The sequence below is a fragment of the Procambarus clarkii genome, chromosome 5 (assembly GCF_040958095.1).
Source record: "Procambarus clarkii isolate CNS0578487 chromosome 5, FALCON_Pclarkii_2.0, whole genome shotgun sequence".
NCBI classification, from domain to species: Eukaryota; Metazoa; Arthropoda; class Malacostraca; order Decapoda; family Cambaridae; genus Procambarus; species Procambarus clarkii.
The window spans coordinates 11,629,806-11,642,808 of record NC_091154.1 but is presented as its reverse complement, the minus strand read 5'-3'; the positions used below and the strand labels follow the sequence as shown (position 1 = coordinate 11,642,808).

General features: G+C 46.2%; 1 protein-coding gene across 1 annotated transcript in view; it reads right to left on the bottom strand.

The window, feature by feature from the left end:
• Positions 1-13,003, bottom strand: part of PpD3 (protein phosphatase D3) — a 196,834-nt gene that overhangs the window by 119,715 nt on the left and 64,116 nt on the right. Inside the window, exon 4 of the mRNA XM_045751458.2 lies at positions 4,598-4,719. Coding sequence (XP_045607414.1) covers positions 4,598-4,719 — 122 coding nt within the window. The remainder of the gene's footprint in view (positions 1-4,597; positions 4,720-13,003) is intronic.

Here is a 13,003-nt window from a genome sequence, read left to right as displayed (position 1 = left end):
TCAATTCTCCTTCTACGAGAATAAATTTGGTATCATTGTGTTCGCAATAAAATTCTCTACAGCACTAAATGCATATAAACTCCAAAAGCCCGGCTAATTACCCGCAGCAAACAGAGAAAGTGCGAACGAGTTACCCGGGAGCGCGCAAACGGGATAAAATGTTTTCACTATTTTCACTCTGGTCACCTCAATTTTTGTCCTAGGTCTTTCATTTTGGTCTCAATGGGTTCGTAATAAAATTCTCTAGAGGAACATTAGCATATAAAAAAAAACACCTGGTCACGCTCCAACCGCCGACGAGTTGAAGACGGGCCACGCGTTAGCCGTGAGTGAGCGCTCAGAGGCCTTCCTACTACACTCCCAATTCCCACCCTTTTCAAGCCTTTCTTTCGCAATTTTCTTCCTGGAAGGGCCTTGTTCATGATTACTATCCATCGTGGAGTAAGCGTAGATAGTTTCTAAAGCCGCAGTAAGAAATATAGCCACGGAAAATAGCCGAAATGTTCACACGTTTGAGATGCGAGGGGAGACGACATTGGTCACAACAGTGGAGCAAAGACAATGGGCCCACGGCGTGTGCCAAGGCGCCTGAGGGCCACAAGGCTCAACAAAGGAAATGGGAAGACATCGGCGCACATTTTAAAACCAGTCCCCAAAAAATCGGATACAAACCTGATTTTTGGCGAATTTTTAAAGTGGATGACGCAATGCTGCGTCATCCCCGGCATTACCGCCAGTAAACGGATGACGCAATGCTGCGTCATCCCCGAGCGAAAGTGTTAACTGCGCCAACCGAGTATTCTCGGTCGGCGGGAAACTGCGCCAACCGAGAAAACTATTTTTGATTTTTCGTAACCAATTCTAAATGTGTACGAGGTTGGTTGTGTACGAAATGGACTCTTAGGACCTTCAGTGAGAAGCAGCCATCTTGGAAAAAATTCCCAGAATGCCCTAGGGCTGCTGGCTGGGTTAGTACTGACTGAGCAACCATGGGTAGCGCACGCGCCGCTGGCTCCCAAACACCTGTCCGACGCGGTGTTGAAAGATTGCTCTGTCGGTGAAATTCAAACCTTATTGTTTGAAGAACATAAGGGTCATAATATTGGAGAAGCTAGGTGCAATAAGGACCTAACACAAAGGTCGGATGCAAGAGATACAGCACCTATGAGAACGATACAGCGAGAGTATCCAGTTGTAGCTCTGAGCGTCACCCTTGCAATCCTATGCTATCTACAATTTATTTAGATGATACATAGATGAATCGTTTTCTGCGTTCAGTGATGATGCATCTGATACAAATAGCATAGATGAACAGTGTTAGTGGTTTCCATGGTGGTGTTTTCCATAGATATTCTCAAGAATACCTGAATCTCTTCCTAACTGACAGACACTCTTTGAGGCTAGCTGAATCTCTTTCTGACTGACGGACACTCTTGATGTAAGCTGAATCTCTTCCTGTGTGGGACCTTACAAAGCGATCTTTTCAAGACTACCTTACAAATTGATCTTTTCCTATAATCTTTTTAATACTACCTTATGCTTTACAAGCTTGGCTACATTCAACCTACAAGTACTAAAGCCAAGGGTGTACGTGAGTGCGTTATTTGCAAGCACACAGAATGAAGAAACAGGAAGCGAAAATTTATCTGTACCTGGTGCACTGAGAGCGAAGTCGCGCTGTGTACCATGGGTTACTTCGTTGATTATTACTCACTTCCGAAGTACTGTGTAATACAGTGTGTGAAACTGTACATATTGTAATTTTAGTGAATTCTTGGTAATATTGCAACAATAAACATTTATTGTGGACACATTACTGACACATTTATCACAGTTCCAGGAAACATTATGAATGTTCTACTGTATACATATTGTAAAGGACACAAATATGCATCATATACGATAAAAAAATAAATATAACCGCACTGGAAATACATAAAACAAATAATTGAAAATATATTTGTGGCAACACCCGGTGCTTGAATGGCCCGCATGACCGTGTCTGAGCGATTCACCTACGGGCGACCAGGCCCTGATGACGTCACAGTGCACCTTGTCCACGTCCCCACAGCTAAAGTAAGTGGAATTTGGTATTTATTTTTACATAGACATGTTCAGGGAAGGGGAAAAAAAAGAAGAATTTATTGGGAACACTTTATTTCATGTGCACCGGGGAAATTTCACAATAAACTATGCGCAGCACGGTGGTTAAAGAAAAGATAGAGTCCAGGGGAAAGACAGCAAGGAAGGGCCACTGGTAAGACCCAGAAGCCTTGGCAGGAGGAACAGGCTCGAAAACCTCTGTCCCCAACCCGAACAGGACAGCCCCCAAAACCGCCCGAGTCTCAGCCCCAACTAAACCCCGCTCCGACCCCGATACCCACAGTCGGTCAGGAGCCGGTAACAGGGAGGGAAAGGGCAAACAGCACTTAACCAAAACGGGGCGGTCCCGGGGCATCCGGGTGGAAAACCAATCTAGCACGTTGCAGCAACCTAAACCAAGTTTGCAACACGGATGCTACCTGTACTCTGAACAGTAATAACATCAGGAGGGCACTGGAGAACAAGCAGAGAACACAACTCGCAAGACTCGGGTCAAGGTGTCAGTGACCCAACAGGCAGAATGACGGAGATAAAAGTTTCGACTGTCACTTGGAGACAAGGGCCCAGCAACCAACAAACCCGCACAAGACGGGTTGGAACCCGGAAGTCACATTCAGTGGTCAACCGAGCCCCGACAAAATTTTCCAGGGCCCGTAGGGTAACAACTACAGGAAGCCCGGGCAAGGTGTTGCTAACCGGTTAAAACTCAAAACTAACAAGGGGTAGAGGACAACACAGAAAACCCCTGCAACGTGTACAATCACGGAGGCCTAGCAGAGGGCCACCAAACACTACTAGTGGAACTATAGCCACACTAGATAGACCCCCACCAGGCAAATGAAAATAAAAACAAAAGAAAACCCCCGCAAAAGTAGACCGTCCTCAGAGGAAACAGGAACTGGTCGCCGTGTAGTGGCAGGTTGCGCAACACCTTGGCACCCTAACCAGCACAATGCCAGTCCCTACCCAAGGCCAAACAAGGGCCCCAAGCCCCTTGGGGACCCAAATAACGAGCAGCAAGAATCTCTACGGGAATGGTTCCCGAACACCCCAGGGAAGATAACCCTGGCACGCAGGGGCAGTACTCACAGGGCACTTAGGGAAGGAAGCCCCTAAGCGCATGCAGCTCCCGATACTGATGAAGAACACTAGTCACCGCACAACACAACACACGGCAGTGAATGCCACGAAAGGCAAACACCGCCTAGGAAACTGAGGCCAGAGAAGTGTCTGTCCCAGTTGACATTAGCTTACAAACTGATGCTAGGCAGCCGGCACGGTGAGGTTCGGCCCCCCCCTCCCCCTCTTGGGGTGGGGAGGGCTGTGCGGACGATCGGCACAGCAGTAAAGTGTGATGTTTGCTCGTTTGCATGTTTCCTTGGGATTGTAGGGAATTTCTACCTCTCTGTTCAGTTTTCTGTTTTAGTTTTTTACCATGTGGGGTTTGTTTTGTTATGCCTACCTTTCTGGGTGCCTGACCCTGGTCGATGGCAGATAAGGAAAACCCCAACCATAAGGGGGTTTTCCAGGGCCATTGCTCCCTGAAACCCCTCTGAAGGAGCCAGATTCTGACGCTGGTCCCTGGTAGGTCTGAACTCCTTAGCTAATGTCCCGGTCTAATATAACACATTAGCCCGTTAAGCTCCAGGGAGCTGTAGGGGCTCCCCACAGAAATGTACGTAATTTAAAATGAAATTGGCTCACGAAAGTGATATACTGTCCCGTTTTCTGTTTGAGTCCTCCTGCTTACGCAGTTAGGTTAGGAGAGTAAACTTTCAATTAACGTTTTTCATGACGTTTTGAAACTTTAGGAGAATTTCCTACCCTCCTAACCTACCAGAGGATTCTCAACTTACTGTTTTGGAAAAAAAAAATCCAAAATTTATTTTCAATTATTTTTCATTTCGAAATTATGTCCATTTTCGGCCATACGGGTAAGCGGCCAAATTCAGACGTAATTTGTAAGAAGACAGGTTGCCCCATGGCCCAGTCATCAACCAGGCTGTTAGTCACTTGAGCTTCTGGTGTTAGGACTCTACTCTACTCTCAGCTCTCTCTCGCTCTCTCTTACAATTTCTTGTAATTGCCTTACCCTTATGGTGTAGTTATATACAGATCTTCTGCCTCTCTTGCTTATTTTTATGGTGATGGTGTGATTATGGTAATGGTGGTGACGACAGTGGTGGTGGTGCTAGTGATTGTGATGGTGATATCCGCTTGATGGGGTGCTGAGAGTTCTTCTACATCCCAAGCCCAGCCCGAGACCAGACTTGACTTGTGAGAGCTTGGTCCAGCAGGCTGTTGCTTGGAGCTAGTGATGGTGATTGTAAATGTTATAAAGCAAACAAACTTTAATGTTAGAATCAGTAACTGCCATCAAGTATAAAACAGAATAATAGTTAGGCAGTAGCCACAAGGAAGGTATGCAGCAATACTAGTATACTAGTATATCACAGCTGTGAATGCAAAACTTCTCACTCATACTGTCCACTACCTTGTACGCATACCGACGATGCAGTTTCTTCTGTGCCTTGTAATGTTCCATCAGCTCCCGCATAAACGTCTCCGTTACCTTCCCATCCTCAAGACGCGGCCCTATGTAATCATCTTCTATAGCTGAAATGTAAAAGAATTCATGTCAGAAAGGTTTTTACAAGTTTACAATGTAAAGTCTTTGTATGCAGACAGTAAGAAATAAGACACGCGCAGGTAATGTCTGCCGACAGCATTTGTAAAAAAGTGATCACAGACAAGCTAATATTGTAATTCATTTCTACAATGAAACAAGCATCCAAATTATGAGCTTTTATCGTACCCGAGTGTACAAACTTATGCTAGCCCACCTAACCTATGGGTGCCAATGCCCAGTAGTCCAGAGAAAACATATTAGTAATGCTTTTTTTTTTTTCCAAGAAAATACTACATTCTATTTGCATGGTTGTATCCCAAGCTTACAAATAAAGATACATTTATTACCAAGATGGGTTGATTTATTATAGACAATGTTCCACTCTGGACATAATGTTTAAATATCATCTAGTACACAAAACACTCATCTTATAATGAGTTTTCCCTTCAAATAGAAGCAGCAATAATAATAATACATATACCAAGCAGTTATGGAAAATTAATTTCAATACTGTACAGTAAGTCATGTTGATGAATATATGTTGGATCTATGAAACAGCTGACTCACTGTTGTTGTTAGAAATGTGTGGGGTGCTGCTAAGTGTAGAGGCGGAGTGGCATTCCCAAAAGAGCATGAGGGGTAGGTAATAACACAGAGAAAGATATAGAAGTACTGTATGTGACAGCATGCTAAATGCAGCCTTAGCAAGTAGATATAATGCAGCCAAGTTGACATTTTAAGATTATCTGAGACATTTTTCTATACTGTTTGTCATTTCTGCATTACTGTATTCTCAGTGTACAGTCCCAACTTTTGCAGACTTTTCCTTGTAGATATTAACAAGTGAACTGAACCACAATGCGCTCAACGTACCACAATCCTACAAGTTTTACAAGATAACTGGCCACGTTCGACCAGTAGTGATGTGCCTGGGAGTCCAATCTCATCATAAAAATTTTCTCTTAAAAGTTAAAGCTCCATTTTGATCTATACCTGTCAGTTGCTAAGTTAAACATGATCCCAATGACAAATGAGGAGACCATGCCCAGATGCTCACTACAAATACTAACATCAGCACAACACGTAATTTTTATGATTTTCTGTGGGGTTATACTGAAGCCTAGTGTCCCTGAAGCATTCGCAATTCAGCCAGAATGACCTAACAGAGACCTCCATATTTTCTGCTGTATAAGACATACAGTGGCACCTCCAGTTACCAATATACTCCATTCCCAGAGACAGTAGGTAACCCAAAAATTTGTAACCTGAAACAAATTTTCCCATGAGAAATAATGTAAATTAAATTAATCTGTTCCACACTTCCAAAAATATTAATTTCAAAATATATTTCATACCAAATTCACACAAATATTTTATACTATAGTATGTACAGGTTATAGCTTACCATTATTGATGACTCTTGTTGGCATATGGAAGACGATAAGGGGGGGGGGGGAGAGAGGAGAGGTGTTACTGTTTGGAAGGGGAGTCCCCTTCCATTATAAAATCAGGCAGTGATGACTTCTCTCTGGGGTTTTGCAGGCATACCACTAGGACCTGGTTGTAGCTCACTGCTTGCTTCTCTTACTAAGAATTTGTCTAAAGACATTTGTTTTCCCTACATTTTAACACTTGTCTGTAGTTAGACATCACATTATCTTTAACTGCGCCAACTGAGAAAACTCTCTTTGATTTTTCGTAACCAATTCTAAATGTGTACGAGGTTGGTTGTGTACAAAATGGATTCTTAGGACCTCCAGTTAGAGGCAGCCATCTTGGAAAAAATTCCCAGAATGCCCTAGGGTTGCTGGCTGAGCAACCTTGGGTGGCGAACGCGCCTCTGGCTCCCAAACACCTGTCTGACGCGGTGTTGAAAGATAATGCTCTGTCGGTGAAATTCAAACCTTATTGTTTGAAGAACATAAGGGTCATAATATAGCGGAAGCTAGGCGCAAAAAGGACCTAACTCAAAGGTCGGATGCAAGTGATACAGCACCTATGAGAACGATACAGCGAGAGTATCCAATTGTAGCTCTGAGCGTCACCCTTGCAATCCTATGCTATCTACAATTTATTTAGATGATACATAGATGAATCGTTTTCTGCGTTCAGTGATGATGCATCTGATACAAATAACATAGATGAACAGTGTTAGTGGTTTCCATGGTGGTGTTTTCCCTAGATATTCTCAAGAATACCTGAATCTCTTCCTAACTGACAGACACTCTTTGAGGCTAGCTGAATCTCTTTCTGACTGACGGACACTCTTCAGGCAAGCTGAATCTCTTCCTGTGTGGGAGCATACAAAGCGATCTTTTCAAGACTACCTTACAAATTGATCTTTTCCTACAATCTTTTCAATACTACCTTATGCTTTACAAGCTTGGCTACATACAACCTACAAGTACTAAAGCCAAGGGTGTACGTGAGTGCGTTATTTGCAAGCACACAGAATGAAGAAACAGGAAGCGAAAATTTATCTGTACCTGGTGCACTGAGAGCGAAGTCGCGCTGTGTACCATGGGTTACTTCGTTGATTATTACTCACTTCCGAAGTACTGAGTGTGTAATACAGTGTGTTACTGTGTAAATAGTGTGTGAAACTGTACATATTGTAATTTTAGTGAATTTTTAACAGGTAATATTGTAACAATAAACATTTATTGTGGACACATTACTGACACATGTATCACAGTTCTAGGGAACATTATGAACGTTCTACTGTATACACATTGTAAAGGTCACAAATATGCATCATATACGATAAAAAAAACAGCGTTGAATGTAATGAAACGCCATTTTCTGGGTGAGTCCGAGAGAGGCTCCCCGGAGCTATCCATGGCTGATATGGATATCCATAACTATTTTGCATCAGTCGATGTGGGTGGAGTTCTAGGCCTACCTGGGGACCACGAGCCAGAACCTAGGCCCCCTCACGAGAGGCACGGGGAGCAATGGCCCATAGAATTGCACATGTGATTTGGAGCATTCTATATCTGCCATCGACCGGGACAGGCACCCAGAAAGGTAAGCGCCACAAAACAAACCCCTATTCTGGTTAACAACAAAAATTGACAAACAAGTAGACAGAACTTCCCCAGGAAAACGAACTAACAAGCATGACGTCACACGAGCCGCGCCGCATGTCTGCGCAGCTCCCCCCTGCCCGGGAGGGGGAAGGGGGAGCCCCAAACCCCCGCGCCGGCGATCCCCGCCCCAGTTCTGAGGCTGGATATCAAAACCGCTAAAAAAACACCGACCGGAGGGCAGGGAGGGTGCCGGGGAGTCTCCAGGACTCACACAGAAAATGGCGTTTCATTACATTCAACGCTGCTTTTCTGGGGGGAGCTCCTATGGCTCCTCGGAGCTACTTCACCAAAGACTACCTAAAAAACAAGGGGACATACCCGGGAGGCGGTCGGTGCACCACTCCTCAACACGATGTCGAGACAACAACCCAAGGACCCCTCCAGAAAGCAGCAGGCACATCATTCACCAGAAAGAGGAAGAACGGCTGCAGACGAAGAAAACTATGACCACGACCATAGGAGCCAAAAACCACTGCGCCTGAGAAGAGCATGAAGCTCTGCCACACGCTCTGAAGCTCAGAGGCTAATGCCAACATAATAAGAGAGCCAATGCAAAGCAAACCTGAACCGAAGGAGCCACAACCAAGGAGAAGAAAAACAGGAGAGCACCCAGTCCAAAGACCAGAATGGCACAGGCAAGTGCATGAGCAGGCCGGAGGTGAAACAACACACGAGACAGCCTGCAAAATGGCGCAGAAGGAACATCGATACCGAAAGCTAGCAGCAGAAACCAAGGTGCCAGACCCAGGAACAGGCCCCAAGCGCCTCTACATCCTCCGCAAGCCAATCCTATGACAGCCCCAGGAGGGAAAAGAAACGCAGGACCAAAACCAAAATGCCACAAGCGTGAAAGTCCACCACCACTACAAGTGCAGCCGACAGGGAAGGAACCCGCATAAGGAGCTATCCCGCACCAACATCCCGCAGAAGGGCAGGAGCGAAAAGACACTCATTAAGAGGAGCAAAATCGCCCCCAGGAAAACGAGCAGCGCTGAGACTGCGCTAAGAGAAGAGATATGAACAAAAGAACAAGGCCAAACACCCAGAAGCTGCCTGGAATAGGACCCACAAGCCCTAGAAAGGACCAAAGGGAAGCTCAACCGAACGACGACAGACGTTACCAGAAAACGGGAAGGAGCAAAACCGTCCCGAACCTTCGAGAACAAAAAGAAGCAAACACAAAGGACGAAGGCACAAAAACCCCGTTGCACCCGAGACCAAAGTCATGCAGAACCCCAAGAAGAGGGGGACATGACGGAGAAGGCCCGTCCCGGAAAAAAAAAAAAGAGGCGAAGACCATAGAAAAGCACCCACCGACAAGACGGAAGCAACGGGCATAATGGACAAGGAAACCGAGCCCAGGGAGGGGCCGACGCCCAAAAAGCACGTGTGGAGAGGGGGAACGGAAAAACCCCACTCCACAAAACCGCAAGCCCCGCCCAGAGGGGTAGAAAAAACCCGGCAGGGACCAACGGGGCCTGAGGCCCCGGGGCCGAGCTGTCCTCCCAAAGCCCCAGCGTCAAGAAAAACCCCGGGGCAGCCGTGAAAAACACTAAGAAAGGGAGCCCACTGGGCTCTGGAACTTGAACCATAACCGAAGGATAGTCGAGGGGCGAGACGAAGACCCCAAACTCATCCCCAGCCTGCACAACGAGGCGAGGACGAGGACAGGACAGAGAATCCAAGGAACATGGAAAAACCAGGCCCGGCACAGCAAGACCAGCAAGGACGGAGGGCCCCTAGAGGGAGCACGGAAGGGCCGAATAAAATGCCACAACCAACCCCTACACACAGCCACAGTACCAAAACCGCAGCAAAACGTCACTACACTCCCCGAGGAAGCGACAGGGAAGATAAAGATAAATCGTAACACGAGTGGCACACAAGGGGACACAGGCGGAAACCGAGTACCCAACCTGAGCCACAGGGACGGTAGAAAAAACGTGTGCAGTGTAACAGGCAATCGAAGGAACACATTAGGCAGTTCCCAACTTGGCTAATGTACCAGTTATGAACCCAAGTTCATTGTCAGAGCACGGAGCAGTGACATCAACGCCATCTGTGAGTCCACTCCTGAAACCCCCACGAAATGGACGATGCCATCTAGTGGTGGCAGGAATATGCCAGCTCGACATGCTAGATTCTTGTCCTGGTATCTCGTAAGGTAGCTAGTGCTGACCTCTGGTGAGGTAGTGCTCAGAACATCAGCGCCATCTATTGAGCTAGAAGCTGTATGTTTGTGTATAAGCCAATAAGTGATGTTTCCTAGTGGTTCCCATGTAGTGTCCCAGTACTGATGATGTGTCTGCTTTCACAGAGTCAACATAGGGCTGCTGTGATGCAGGAAGAGTCCGTCTACCCAAGGCAGCCAAGGTCTCTTCACCAGTCTGCTTTGCAGAAGCAGTGAGCCACTGCCGGACGAGAACTGTAGTGTTTAACTGTCTGCCTGAGGAGTGGCAGTGTCGGGATTCGCCGTACCCGTGGCTGGCTGGTGGAAGAGACGTCCGACTGTGGTGCCGAATGAGGAGAGTAACCAGCGAGTTACGCGAGGCTCCTGCCTAGGGCTCATAACCCTAGTATTCGTCGTGAAGTGGCCTAACAGCGTGAAGCTGATTGGTACCTGCCAGCTACAGGCTGGACTGTGGTTGTGGGCCTTCACGACGAGGCACCCAGTGGAATTGTGATTTGGCTGGCCTGTGGCCAAGGTAGATTCATCGTGGTTTCCTGGTACTTGCAGAGGGTAGTGCCATTGAATAGGAAACCAGGCAAGACTGCATGGAGTGAGCTTCGTCAAGTGTTCAGCGTCTTCAGAGTGAGACGATAATGTGCATTGTGTAGTGATATTTCCGGTTTGTGACTTTTATTTATCTATGGTGGTGGGAAGACTAATTATACATAGTGTAAAGTGATGGACTTGTGTGTTTAATGTACCTCCCCTTTTCATTTTTACTTGCATTACTTTCACCCCTTGAAAGCCTCTACTAACTTGGGGCTGGATACCCAAACTCTAATACCATCAGAAAAGAACCCGGTTGCGTCCCATTAGGGCCGTAACATAATTGGCATCCCCAGCGGGATCCAATCCCTTGTCAGGTACGTTTGACAGGGGGTGGTGACGTAGTGCAATCCCCTGTGAATAATTCCCCTGTTTGTAATTATTAGGACGTTATATGTCCTGTTCAGTGCAGTGTGATCAATTGCTGTATTGGCGAGTGCGGAGCTCGGTGTGATTAAGTGCAGTATTGGCGAGTGCGGTGCTCAGTGTGTTAAGTGCTCAAGTGAAGCGGTGTGTTAAGTGTTCGTGCACCACTTAAGTGACAATGGCGGAGAAAGTGCCCATTGAGGATCTGGACGATGTTCTGGACTTTCCGAACAAGGAGGACTGTCTTGCCAGATTTAAATATCTGGGAAAGCAAGAACTTGTGCTAGTGAGTGCCTATCTGGAGATCAAAATACGTGACAGTGATTCCCGTGTTGAGATCTTGTCGAAGGTTCACAAACATTTGAAGGCTGGGGAGAAGCAGGAAAGCGAGGCACAGAGTACAAAGGAAAGTGAGGTGGTAGCTGCCACTGAAAAGGAAGATAGAGGTAGTGACGGTGAAAGTGATGAGGGTGAACTGAATATAAGTTTTCTGTCAAAATGCGTGCCTTAGAAATAAATCGTGAGATAGAGTGGAAGAAGTTAGAGATAGAACGGGAAATGAAAGAGAAGGAAATGGAAATGAAACTGTTAGCCTTAGAGCAAGAAAGACAAGAAAGAGAGAAGGAAAGAGAAGAACGAAGAGAAAGAGAGAAGTGAGAAAGAGAAAAAGAAGAGAAGGAAAGACAAGAAAGAGAGAAGGAAAGAGAAGAATGAAGAGAACGAGAGGAACGTGAAAGAGAAGAAAAGGAGAAGGAAAGACTACACGAGTTAGAAGTGCTGCGATTAGGTGGCTAGAGGAAAACAACGGAAACAAGAGTTTCGATCCAGTGAGAAATATAAAGATGACCCCAAAATTCAACGAAAAGGAAGTTTCGAAGTTCTTCGCTGCCTTCGAGAAGGTTGCTGCCTCTTTGGATTGGCCAAAGGAGAATTGGGCCATCATGATACAGTCCTGTCTTGACTGGGAAGGCCCAAATTGCCTACTCCACGTTGTCCCTTGATGACTCCAGTGATTACGACAAGGTGAAGAAGGTAGTGCTCATGGCTTACCAGTTGGTGCCGGAGGCCTATAGGCAGAAGTTCAGGAACCTGAAGAAGACCTCGGAGCACACGTTCACCGAGTTTGCGAACATCAAGGAACGTTTTTTTCAGGAGTGGTGTGCATCTCGAAAGGTGAAGACGAAAGAAGAACTCGAGCAACTCATACTGTTGGAGGACTTCAATGACTGCCTGTCAGGGGATCTGAAGACATACTTAGAGGAACAACAGGTGGAGACCTTAAGTGCAGCAGCCACTGTGGCTGAAGAATACATCTTGACACATAGGTCTTCTGCTAGGTATGTCCCAAAGACCTACTCAAGATATTCGGCCAAACATAAACCAGAGGATAAGACCGCCCCCCCCCCCCCCCCCGCACTGCCGCCAAGTCAACCCCAGATAGTCCTAGAAGGTTTAGTCCAAAAAGGGACATAATGTGTTGGACCTGTGGAAAGAAAGGGCATATGGCTGCTAAGTGCCGTAGCAGTGCTGGTAACAATCCACATAGGGAAGTTATGCTGGTGAGTAGTATAGTACCACTGGTGGCCGCCTTAGAGAAGAGGAAAGAGTTGTTCGCCCCACATACTTCACAAGGGTATGTATCAAGTGACCACTCGGGTAAGCCCGTGGTAGTACTCAAGAGACAGTGGAGCTGCCCAGTCTCTGATTTTGGAAAAGTCATTACCCGAAGGTGCATCAGCGAATGAGAAACAGAATGTAATTCTAGGCGGTTTTCCTTCCACATTGTACGTTGCCTCTTTGATAAAGGTGCATCTAGAGTCCCAACACTTCAAAGGCGAGTGTAAGTTAGCTGTGGTGGACAGCCTTCCCATAGAAGGAATTGACATTATCTTGGCCAATGACTTAGCCCTAAGTTTGTTACCTAACCATCCCCTGGTCATAGAAGATCCAGTGTGTGAAGAGACAAGTCCAATTGTGGTAGTGCAAACAAGGTCTCAGGCTCAATTCCAGGTACCATCGGATTTAAATACTTTGTTTGAC